General features: G+C 36.2%; 1 protein-coding gene across 1 annotated transcript in view; it reads right to left on the reverse strand.

Annotated features, from left to right (window-relative positions):
- Nucleotides 1–621: 621 nt before the first annotated feature.
- Nucleotides 622–13002, reverse strand: part of LOC139117517 (DNA-binding protein RFX7-like) — a 54454-nt gene continuing 42073 nt past the window's right edge. Inside the window, exons 5-7 of the mRNA XM_070680710.1 lie at nt 12586–12702; nt 11328–11409; nt 622–10852 (exon numbers count right to left, since the gene is read on the reverse strand). Of these exons, the coding sequence (XP_070536811.1) occupies nt 9395–10852; nt 11328–11409; nt 12586–12702 (1657 nt within the window). The 3' untranslated portion in view covers nt 622–9394. The remainder of the gene's footprint in view (nt 10853–11327; nt 11410–12585; nt 12703–13002) is intronic.

Consider the following 13002-nt stretch of genomic DNA (forward strand, 5'->3'; position numbering starts at 1 on the left):
GAGTGAAGCTGTAGTATTTATGGATTTTATTTTGATTTGAAAAGAAATATGTTTGTCCTGTTTGACTTCATGAAATATATGCACAACCTAAACTCTGCTTGCAGCCATACAAGATCAAACATTTAAGTAAATTATTTTACGGGCTGTGCTGAAAAACAAAGTTCTGTGCAAAAGCGTTACCAGGTATGGCTGAATATACATTGATATATAAAGTTTGGGCCTAATGCAAGCTTTTCTAATGAAATCTTAATTGATGGTGCCTTTCATATAGATAAGGATAACAGCTTTCCCTTACATTGTAGTCATAGGAAAACAAGTCAGAATATGAAAAATCTGGTTTGTCTAGATATCACAAACAAAATTATTTGTTTGCATTCAGTAGAATGGTATTTTTTGACACAGCTGCAGTTATTTAACGTCAGTATTTTTTACACTGAGTGACTTAACGCAACTATTTCATGTTTTCTTGATATCACAAAAAGCTCAACAAAGAGTGACTTAATACATGGAAGTCTTTCAATTTTGGGGGGATGTACTAGCTTAACAGTAGTGTCATGGATAGTTATATGGCGAAATAACGGGGGGGGGGGGAAGGAAGACAAGGGGACAAGAATTCTGATGATAATTCAATAGTTTTATTACAACAGTAGCAATCTTGTATAAAATCTATCTTGAAAAGACATATCATCATCATGAAAGTATTTTTAAAATCTTTGTCCTTTCAGGAAACAATCGCTCATTTGAATATTCAAATACTTGCCATCAATATATGAAATATAGAGCTACATCAGAAATATTGTTACCACATTTTAAAAACCACCACTTGTAAATTCTTCAAAAGGTAAATGAGCTCTTGAAATGCTGCCCGACTAAGATACACACTAGTACCCAAAAATTACAATATCTGTTCTGTCTTTGTTACAAGAGACATCACCAATCAATACAAACGGGGGTGATGGTTTAATAAGAATATGCAACTAAGTATTTTCTGAAAAAAAAACATGTTACTCAAGATTATGTAAATTTGATTACTCCCATTATTAGAAATATTGATGTAAATACAGTAATTCTATTATTTATAATGATATGAAAAAGACCACCAATTTGGCACCCTCAAGTATTATAGCAACTAAGTCTAAATGTTTCGCTTAAAATGTTAGTCTGTATTAAGTAGAATCTGTAAAACCCAGCATGACTAACATGAACATACATTTCAAAGATGCATGACACAATCTGGAACAAGCTAAACAAACACAACAGTATTGTCAGAAATCCATAATTAACACATGAAAACCACTCTCAGCCGACACTAACCAAAGTGACTAGATAGCCATACTGACAACTAACATCAACCATGGTGACAGCAAAGCAAACTACCAATCTACCGGTACATAGTCAACCATTAATAGCTTGTTTCAACCAATAACAGCCTACACCAACCATTGACAGTCAATGCCAAGATCTGTCAGTCAATACTATCCATAACAGATGATGTCAGCCACTGACAGTCAATGCCAGCTGGTGCCAACCACTGACAGTCAATGCCAACTAATGACTGTCAATGCCATCTGTGCCAGCTGATGCCAACCACTAACAGTCAATGCCAGCTGATGCCAACCACTGACAGACTGACAGTCAATGCCAACCACTGACTGTCAATGCCAGCTGATGCCAACCACTGACTGTAAATGCCAGCTGGTGCCAACCACTGACAGTCAATGCCAGCTGATACCAACCACTGACAGACTGACAGTCAATGCCAACCACTGACTGTCAATGCCAGCTGATGCCAACCACTGCCAGCTGATGCCAACCACTAACAGTCAATGCCAACTGATGCCAACCACTGAAAGACTGACAGTCAATGCCAGCTGATACCAACCACTGACAGTCAATGCCAACCACTGAAAGCCTATGCATGGCACTGTAACAGCAAATGCTGACCATATGCAAATTATGCCAGTACACTAAATGAACACTAGAGGAGAGAAAGTTACAAGTATGTTTTTAGATTTATAAACCTTATCTAGAAAATTTACCTGGTTGGTTCTCTTTTTCTGCTGATATTTTCAGTAGGCAACATGCATGGGAGTGATATACATCTATTTATGTAGACTCTAACTACTAAACCTGGAATGTCATTGATATTTTCACAACTTGAAATTCCTGGGCTAATAGAAATGAAGCTTGCCTCTACCATCTTCTGTGAATTAAAACTTTCGCAAACAATTAATTTTGCAAGAAATATTTGATGGTTAAGATGGCTTTGAAATATGAATTACATGAACTAACCTCAATTACCGGTAAGTTCTTGTTTTCTTGACAGTGAATCATAAATGAGTACTGGCATGTTTGACATGCCTACATAGAATCTGTAATGTGACATCCATGTAACTTATCATGTTTATACTGAATGTGACTTCTTTACTTTTGAATTTGTGCAACCATTGGTTGTTAAAAAGACACTCTGAAAACTGTCTCAGCATCCTTCTAATTTGTTGACACATATTCTGCCATAATTTCACTCAATTGTTTTGAGTTGAAACCAACAGGAAAGAGACTACTTATTCTTGTTACAGCAACGTTGCATGGATATTTATACAAAGATATTCATTCTAATTCTTTCTGAATATTCTAAAAAGTAAAAGTTTGTACCTTGATTACTTCTTGATACCTCTGTTTACATCAGTCTGTGAACTGAATTGTTTGATGATAAAGAATTCAAGATGAGCACAAATTAATCGAACTACAGACACTGAAATCACAGGACTGTCTACCGCTATCTGAGCACCAGTTCTACCTATGGAAAATGACATTTATTTTTGACATAAAAAACCCACTTAGGAGACAGGAATTATCATCAAGCTTTATAAAATGCCAAGAGAAAACTTTAAACTTTCCAAAAAATATCTGGCAATAAATTCATGAAACATGCAAAATCATTTCATGCTCCAATTCCTTTGAAAATAAAGAATCTTATACTTTGGTACAATATTCTGACTCTGACATGGAATGTGAACTTGACCTGACAATATACAGACATGACAATGCCCTCTCTTTGTGAGAGGACTACCCTTTGAAAATGAAAATGAAAGTTGTGATTTTAAATGCCTCAACCTCTGTTCAAATTGAAATTACTACATATTTCAAGTGTGATATGTGTTGTTTCACCTCAAATGATCTTAAACAATTAAACAGGACAGGCTGTAGACATAGGAAAAATTGCAAATGAATTCTCAAAAGAATGCTCTCCAGATTTTATCTTGGACATAAACAACATAATTCTCTCCAACAAGACAGTGAAAAGACATGTGAAATTTCAAAGCTTTCCATAAAATGCAAACCCTGCTTTGGCAAAACTGTGAAAATTAATAAAGAACATTTCAATACAATGTCACTGTCAACATAATCATCAAAAGAAACACTTCATCAGCAACTTGACATTATTCAGATATCCATACACATGTGAAGCTTTAACCAAATTTAAGTTCAAGGATTTTGCAAATGACCATCAAAACAAAAAACAGATATTGTTTTATATGCTAGTTCCTTTTCTGAAAGAACTTGCAAGCTCCTTCTATCTGCCTATTATTTTGGAATGTCATGTGTCTTCTGTTCATATCGTCATTATTTTCTTTGAAAACTGACTAATTAAAAGTCAACAGCTGATCCACTTGTCATCTTTGGTGTAAAATTTTGATGAAAAAAGTTCAATGGCCCAAGTGCTAATCACTCTCAAAAACCTGGTGCTCTTTACGGCTGATATGAGATTTTGTTGTAATTTTTGATAAATATGGTATCTAGACACCCTTGTATTTCCTGAAATATCACAATATTTCAAGAGATTTGTTTCTAGAAGGCCATGAAATCTACAGGTAACTTACAGTTTGGAGCAAAATTATCCCAACTTCTCCACAAAACTGCTTGAAGCAGCGCAATATACAAAGGTGACATACCTGTTATTTTCTTTCAGACAATTTCTCATTTTTGATTTGTACAAGAAATTCATGATCAAGTTCAAACAAACAAAATACAAATAACAATCTCTATTTCAATTGAGTTTTCAGAATTCACTGTTTTCTGCATCAAATACCAGGGATGGACAATGGCAAAAGGTCAAGTGACTATTTTTTGCTTGTAAGGCTGGTAGACTTATAAAAACAAAAGACGTTCACCACAAAATCTATGCAAGGACAACTGGTTTTACCTCATACTAACTCTGAATGAATTCACACAGTGATGAAAAGATTTGACCTTTCCTGCATGACAGTGTTGTTTTAAATGAAACAGACATTAATTTGTCAAAATGTGACGTTTGAAACAACAACTATTTAACATAAATATTGGTGACACCAATACATTCATGACATGACAATATCTGATGAAGTTTTACCCAACTCTCTTCATATGACAATGATACACCTTGATACAACCTGATTTCTGAACCTTATCTTTAAAACCTGAGACAAATATCTCCATTGTTCATTTTATTTGGTTCATGTCAGATCTATTTGCTGCAATTAATTAAATCTGTCAGTTTAGGAACCTTGATCCCAAGTGGACACAAAAAGATGTAGATACCAAAAGTTGATCTTGAACAAGTATGGTGTGGATTTAAAGCAGTTACTGAAGAAGGTTGCAAACAAAATATCTTTGACTTGTTGATAACTATCCTAATTACATGACATTGAGGTCACAAGTCAAAGCTTGTTTCTATAACTGTTGGCAGTAAAATAACATTCTGGATTTGGAATTGAACTTTCTGAACAATGGAAGCTCCAGCGAAATGGCCAATCTCTGTTGAGTAATAATATCAATTAGTTAAATTAATACGTACCAAAATGATAATTGGAAAGTACATTAGTAAAATAAAGAATGGTGTGTATGTACCTATTATCTCATTGAGTAAAATTAATTTGGCAAATCTGCATTCAATTAGAATATGAAACAAGAAATTAGGTACAACATCTGAGAGAACTTGAGTGTGATGACTTATGATAGGTGCTGGAAAATGGTCTCATCCAAAAAACTAAACACAAGTACGCTTGTTTAAAAATGGTTTCTTAAATAAGTCTCCTTAAAACTCAAAATGCCATCACAATGGTGTTTTCATTCATTTTCAACATGCAAGTCAATCATAGTCTAAGTTCTGAAGATCAACTACCTTGGATACTTGGATTTGCAGCTGCATGCTTTCTGCAGCATTTTCCAATTTTTCTTTTGAAATGTACAAATTGCAGAAAACACGAGGTTAATCAGAATTCTTGGCACACAGACTGAAGAAATAAACATCACAACATCGTCTTTGTAATATGCTACAGTACTGTGGAAATCATGGGCACCATTTGAAATTAGAACATCACATATACTCTGGAATGTTTGCAATGCTAAGGGACTTTATATTGAGCCAACTAAAGACCTACACTGATCTTCAAACGCTACTGATGCTTCCCTTCAAATAGAAGCAATACTTTTGAAAATATTCACAGCATGACGTCAACAATACCACACAAGGACATTGTTTGACTCAGGGCAGTGTTTCTTTTTCAACTGTCCGCTAATTTCACAGAGACATTTTAACCTTGATGAAACAATTATTTACAAAGACATGTTGTTCTTCACACTTTGTACCAATACAGGTGCAAAGTCCTGGTTATTTTACAGCATATGACAAAACACACAAATGGCTGCAGACTGTTAGATGAAAAAGTACAACATAATGGCACAGTGGATGCTAACTTGGGAAGAAAGTCTTACTAAACAACAAGGCACATCAACATGTCTTACCCTTTTGCCCATACAGTATATATCTTTCTTATATATGTAAATTGTACATTAGAATGAAATATTAGTACGATAAACTTATGACTACAAGGCACCTTATTTGGCACTTGAGAAAAAAAATTCCATTAAAGACAATGAGTATCAGGCAATTTTCAAATACATAAAACTGAGAAAAAAATCTTTGATGTCTGATATGGCCTTGTTTCCATCTTCACACAAATCTGCATACGATAATTAGGATCAAATTGAATTCAAAAGGTGAACTGTGGTTTAAATACAAAAATATTTCAATCTAGAAATAAACTGCTCAGTTAGGTTACTGACATCTGAAGTAGATAATTTCACAAATGAGTACATAAACAAACAACCTACACTTGTCTAAATTACTCATCAACCCAGAATATACGTAAATATACTGCAAAAACAAGAACACGCATCTTTCAAAACACTACATAAGTCTTAAGTATATATTAATAGTACTATCATATATCTTATCAATTTAACACACAAAAATAAAAACATTCCCTCTAGTTTATATTCTTGAGTATGACTGTCAAAGGCAAAGAATAATACGGGTATTTTCAACTTGTCTACAATCCTGTTGACATGAAATTTCAGAAACAAGTATTATTTCTTTGCATGAAAATATTGTGGGTGAATTGACCACAGGTTATACAATAATAAGATATTCATTAATTCCTGACAAAATTAAATGGCTAAAACAATGATCATATATATTTGTCAATTGATCAGATTCTGCCATAGTTCAATACATTCTTAAATACAATCAAACTGTTACACATTCCTACAAAAATACAAATCTGCATCACAAAAATAGCTTGTGAAATTTTGAGAAAAATTTTGAACTTTTGCTATAAAAATTATTCCTGAACAATTTTTCCTCTGAAAATTCTCCTTGACCTCCTTTCAAAGTTCACAGGGATTGTTACTCAGTTCTACAAACATTGGAACATTAATTGATATACATTATACAATAGTGACAATACAAAATATCCACTGTGTCTACTCAACTATTGAAAGTGTGTCACATAGAAAACTAATACACAAGGTCAAATTTGGATATGGTAAAATATTATGGCACATTCCTGACTTTGTGTGATAATTCAAAAATTATATTCAGCTGATAGATAATTTTTATATGGCAAAATGTAAGCAAATAGGGCATGAATCCTATGAATTCGCAATTAATTTGAATAATCTACCAATTTGAAAATGCTATGAGGTGAACCCCTCTCCCCCACCTCTCTCACTCGCTCGCTCTCTCTCTCAAAGTGAAAGTCTAAAAATGTGCCAAATACAAAATATTCACAAACAGCATCAAAGATTGAAGTGTACAACTTATAATTTTCCAGTATGATACAATAATTTCTGTTGACTATGTATATTTGAGACAAAAATTTATAATCCAAATTTTTGTCCATTACGTTCAACAATAGCTAAACCAAAAGTTCATCTAAGTACTTGAATTATGTTTGGCAGTTTCATTCACACAAGTTATATTGGCAGATATGATACTTATATATAAATTAAAGAATAAAGTTTTTAAAATTTGCTCTCAAAAAATTTGGCAGTACTTTTTATCTTTGCATCTCTCTGTAGAAAGCCTAATTTTTCTTTGCTAATATCTGGATTCCCACTTATAAAAAGTACAGTATATACAATTATCATTTTGACCTTGTAGCTTGTTGTGGTTGCAAACCTTTACATCAAGGTTCCTGTTTGAGTAAACACCAACATTGTTTTAAAAGCTATTATCAGCTGGTGACATTTGCTATACACGTGAGATACCTGATCTCAGATTGGCTGAGATCATTTCTCTATCTTTCAAATTCAATCAAGTAAGTTAACGACTTAATACAACAGGGCCATCATACAAAGTATATGCTCTGCTCATTGTTAGCCTAAAACTGAAATTACTTCAGGTTTTCCAATCTGACATCCATGACATATCTCCTTAAACCTGTCTTGTCTTACATTGGCTCTATGTCACCATTGTTTCTTGAAACTGTACAGGGACAAAATGACAACCATTTCAGAACTGCATGTTTGACTGTTGCTTATATTTGAAAGATATCTGAAATATAAAGACATAAATTCTTGCCTTTTCTTCCCCAAATGCTGTTCTAGAGTCTAGTCTAATTGTAGAAAAACATTTGGTTTATACCAAGTAATAGGCAGTTAGAACGACTTGTTTGATTTGCCTGACTTAACAAGACATGCTTGTTTGAGCACTGTTACTGTCATTGTTACCTACTTGCCATTGGCGAAGGTCAAAGTTCATATTGCTGGGAGGAGTACCAGTCGTCCCACTCCGGTTTGGAGTGTGATAAAAATCCTGAAATACTGCATTAGCTTCCATGTCATCCATGGTGGTATCATACGCAGAGGTTGGTTGATTTGATAGGTATTGCTGGGTCAGAGGATGTGGAAGACCATAACTGGATTGAAGCCCTGCTGGTAGACTGTTACCTACTGAGTGACTTGACACTGTGTCAATTTCAAAATCCGCATCACTCAATTCCAACTCTCGCAATGGAGTCTCCATGTGATCTGTCTCCAGGATTTGGGTCAGATTACGTTTGGCTGCATAGCTTTGGGGATTTTGGTGTTCTAGTTGCCATGGAGTTTGCCCATTGGTACTACCGGGAATGACCTGTGGCAAAGGTGCTGAATGACTACGATTGGCTGTTGCCAAGCCTAGAGCTGCAATGCCATGACTACTGTAACCAGCTGTGTTCTGATTGCAAGTGTTAGTTTGTAGTTGATTACCTCCACTGACATAACCAGACATATGACTCTGATCTGGCGGGCTAGTAAACGTTATGCTTGGTTGACATTTGAACATGAAACTGTAGTTGGAGGATGATTGGACCTCGGCTGGAAAGGAACATTGACATTTGACCCATAACTTGATCCATAACCATTGTTATGAGAATCCTTACTGATATTCAAGTAGGTGTTCCTAATGCCGGACTGTGCATTGTTCATCTGTATCCTATTGTTGCTACCATTTCTATTCACAGAGTATGGATAAGATTGCTGTCTCTGTTGAGATAGAGAATTTCTTCTTGTTGCTCCGGTAGCCTGACTCTGGCTTGGCATACCTACTGAGCTAGTGGTTGGCACTCGCTGTGTTGGTTTGATTGGACTTAAATTATTGACAGTCACGTTTGTTGTACCAAATCCACTTCCATTTTGAATGGGAGTGAAGCCAAATGGGTTACTGTTGTTGCAATGTTCCAATGGACTTGAAGGAACACTACCTGCAGGTAGTGGAGTAGTAGAAGGAGTGCTGCCAACACTTGGTCTACGCAGTGCATTTGGAGACGGTGATACCATATGCATAATTCCAACATTGGATCTGGTTGTTGGAATCGGGGATACAGCCATGACACCGTCTGGCTGGGATGGAGACATCAGACTTCTTGTGGCAGGAGACACTGATATGACACTGCTGGAGGCTGTTTCCATGGATACAGATGAACTAACTCCATTTTGTGGTTGTGCAAGTGCCGTAGCATCAAGATAATTCCTGGCAGTAGTGTTGATGTTAGATACACTCTGAACAACATCAGTTGAAGTCATGTGATCAGAAGACAATGTACTGGATATCCAATATTCTGCGTTGTTTCCCTGGCAGTGTCATTCCACAAACCCATGTTAGAATGAATAGCAGTGTGGTTGGGTCTTGATGCAGCACTGTCATTTGATGCAGCCATGTTGACTCTGCGCATACTGTTGATATTGGTGGAAGGGCGCCCATTGTAAGATTACCAGAACTCTGAGATGAGAGAGCTGCCATCAGAACACTTCCTGTGTTTCCTTGCTTTGCGGCATTTGAATCATTAGATGGTGGACTGTTAAATGGTGTGGTTGATGTAATGCCATCTGTTGCATCAATTCCTGTGAATTCAACTGAGTTAACGTTGTGATTCATTGCAATTTTTGTTTGCTGGTTGCGTTGATATACTTGAGCAGTGTTGGTCACAGAGGTGCAAGTGTGTATTCTATATGGATCATTTCTCTGCTGCTGTGGTGTTGTTGGAACACAAGCACTGTCATACACTGTTGGCTGTTGCTGGTTGGTATGGTGTAGGAGAAAATGGCACATCAGAAAACTTACTTGAAGTAGTTGAGGCAGTCGCGCAGGTGGTGTTTGTAGCTGATTTGACATGGTTGAGGTCATCACAGTTTGGCTGATGGGAACTGAAGAAGTTAATGTTTGTGTCTTATCTACCTGAACAGTATTCTCTTCAGAGGTAGCTACCTTGGAGTACTGGTCTGTGGCAGTGGTAGGCTGGTATGTCACTGATGATGTTGCTGTTTCCTGACCCTCCAAAACGGTCACTTGACATGTGGCTGATGCAGATACACTAGTTGCTACGGTTACCTGGTTTCTTGGTGAATTACCATGAGAAGGAAGGCTGTCTGTTGTAGTATTGGTTGGTTTAACAGTCATTACCTCTGTGGTATTCTTGGCAGCTACTTGTGACGTTGACACTTGTTTATCAATGGGTTTGAAAGTAACATTATGACACTCCATTTGATTGTTGCTGACTTTCTCTGCGCTTTGATCAACTACTTCCTTGGAAGCAGAGGACATCTTAGCACTTTTTCCCTTGTCTGCGTTATTTACCTCACTTTTTACTTTAGAATGTGATTCAATATTGGACTGGTGCTCACTCATTTCCTTCTGGAATTTCAAAATTTTTCTCTCTTGTATTTTCCTCTGTAGCTGTCGTCTAGCTTCTTGATGAGGTTGCACCAGTGCTGGTCGTCGAATTAAACCATAATCTGAGGACTTGCTGCTTCTGCAGTTTATTTCCATATCAGCTAGCACCGTGAATGCCGCCATGGATTTAGTGGAAACACAATTACTTCCTACCAGATAACGGGCTAGGTCTAGCAAAGTGTCAAAAGCACGGCCTAAGAGTTTCTGTGCCCATTCACAAACAAGGAAGGAAGCTGCAGACATGGTCTGGTCTTCCTCTTGGCTATTATTGGGATGGTGATTACAGTTGCACACACAATTGAGTCCTGAATCAGCCTGAAAAGAGAGAAAGAGAGAAAAACATGAAGAATATGTTCACGCACTAAATGTTAGGTGCGGTGACTTTCTCTTAAATTTCAATGCAACATATGTGACTCTGAAAATGAATATAAAAATTGAGAAACAGAAAATTGTTTCTTTGACAGAGAAAGTACACAAATTATTTTCAGCATGACAAGCTTTGCATCATCTGTACACTGGCTGGGTTATTGGCAAGCAAGTCAAGACTTGTATGACTGTTGGTATCTTTATTGTACAGCTGAAAACACTGACTTCACTAGATGGTGTGCCAGTAGTACTGTGTGCATGACAAAGTTCAAAAGCCAATAGCCATAGAATATTTTGAAGTCCAGTGCAGCATGCAAATGGTCTATTGAGTAAAGTTCATAATACATGTATCATATTTATATTGTCACATTACTGCTGTCATGTATGCCTGTGAACTGTATTCAAACAAGAATCCTATATTTACCATATCTTGATCTGTAAGGTCCAGACTTGGCAATGACGGAGGCTTGATCTCAGCTTTCTTACGAATACCACTGTAACAATACGTATCACCAAATTTGTTAAGGAAAAGATCTTCAGCAGTATGTACCTGTAAATTTGCATGTTACATTTATGCCCTGAAGAAGATAATTTGCATTATCATGCCCAGATTTGACCAGTTGCCCAAGCCTTTTCAGCTACCTAAAGTCAACTAACAGATACAATTAAGGACATGGGGTCCTTTCATTCAAATTTCTACAGTCTGAGTAGTTTTCTGGCTAAGATGTAGAAATTGTAATTTTTTCCCAACATCCTCTGAGTCAATATAACATTGCAAAGAAAGGAACAGATGAAGGACATAGAAAATGGCAAAGATAGTGATTGGATATAATCCTCAAGGACAAAGCATTCAAGCAAATGAACAACAATTTCTCCATTTACATATTTCAAAAGTGAGGGCAGGAACCACCCGTTGACAACTGGCAAATCTGGCTCAAGTTGTCATAAGTGTGCCGCGAAAGCTGCCAGGCATAACATGATTGGCATAACTCTCAATGATCAAATTTTCTCTTCCATAAAATCCAACCACCATATCTGAACTATTTCCTTCATAATGGGATGCATAGAGGTCATTTTTTAATTCACAGCATAGCGAACATTTCACTGTATTCACAGTTTCCTACTGTGCAGGACTACTGCAAGAAGTGTGACCTAAAGCATTAGTTTCAGCAATGAATGTGCAGAATTTGGCCTCACATAGCATTTACTTATTTAAACACACTGACTTACTGTTGTAAACATTAACTTTGGCATTCTTCAAGCAATTCTTTCAGCATGTAATAATTCATAGGGCAGCATTTCTGCCAGTGAATGCCTGCTGACAATTAAGACATGAAATGTAGAATAATCTTTGAATTCATTGCAGCACCTAAAGAATATGAATATTTTATCCAACGTATTACTCACAATACATTTCAGCCTATTTAAAACACTACGTAAAAAGTTGATATAAAAAGCAACCTTCAAGTAAATATGTAGTCTTATGCACAGGCACGACTTCTGACAGCACTGACAATATTTCTGGTATGACAATTGTGATGTTGGCAGCTTCACTGACACATCTCTGAAAGATCAAATCTGCACATCTTTCCTAGTCAAGCAAAGGTGACTTCCGACACACTGCCAAAATTTCACAATCAACAGAATTTTTTAAAGTAAAGAAATGACTTGTGAAAGGATATTTGGAATTGCCTCTTGTACCAAGTCTTCTTGCCTTGATATTTGGGAAAACACACTTGATAATTTTACCAAAGTCAGCAGCACTCAATACGCTATGATTAGAACTCTCGCAAAATGCCCTGTTACGTAAAAGGATATGAAAATAATGATTACAATACATGATTTGGAGCTACAGTACTAGATTTTTTGCAGTCAAGACAGTTCAATCAAAGAAACTCTTCTCCAATCAAGACCCTACATCAAATATCACAATGTCAGAAAGCTGTGTGACAATATATCAAGATATATTTCACTGTATGATCAAAATGCACATGGGCAAATGACAGCACAAGTGTCCTAGTTTAAACGGCTTTTACTTAAAAACTTGGTCAAAAGTTAATTTTCCAGGCAAGTTGAGTTTATAGAAATATATCTTGACA

This window comes from Ptychodera flava, chromosome 18, assembly GCF_041260155.1.
Source record: "Ptychodera flava strain L36383 chromosome 18, AS_Pfla_20210202, whole genome shotgun sequence".
Classification (NCBI taxonomy): domain Eukaryota; kingdom Metazoa; phylum Hemichordata; class Enteropneusta; family Ptychoderidae; genus Ptychodera; species Ptychodera flava.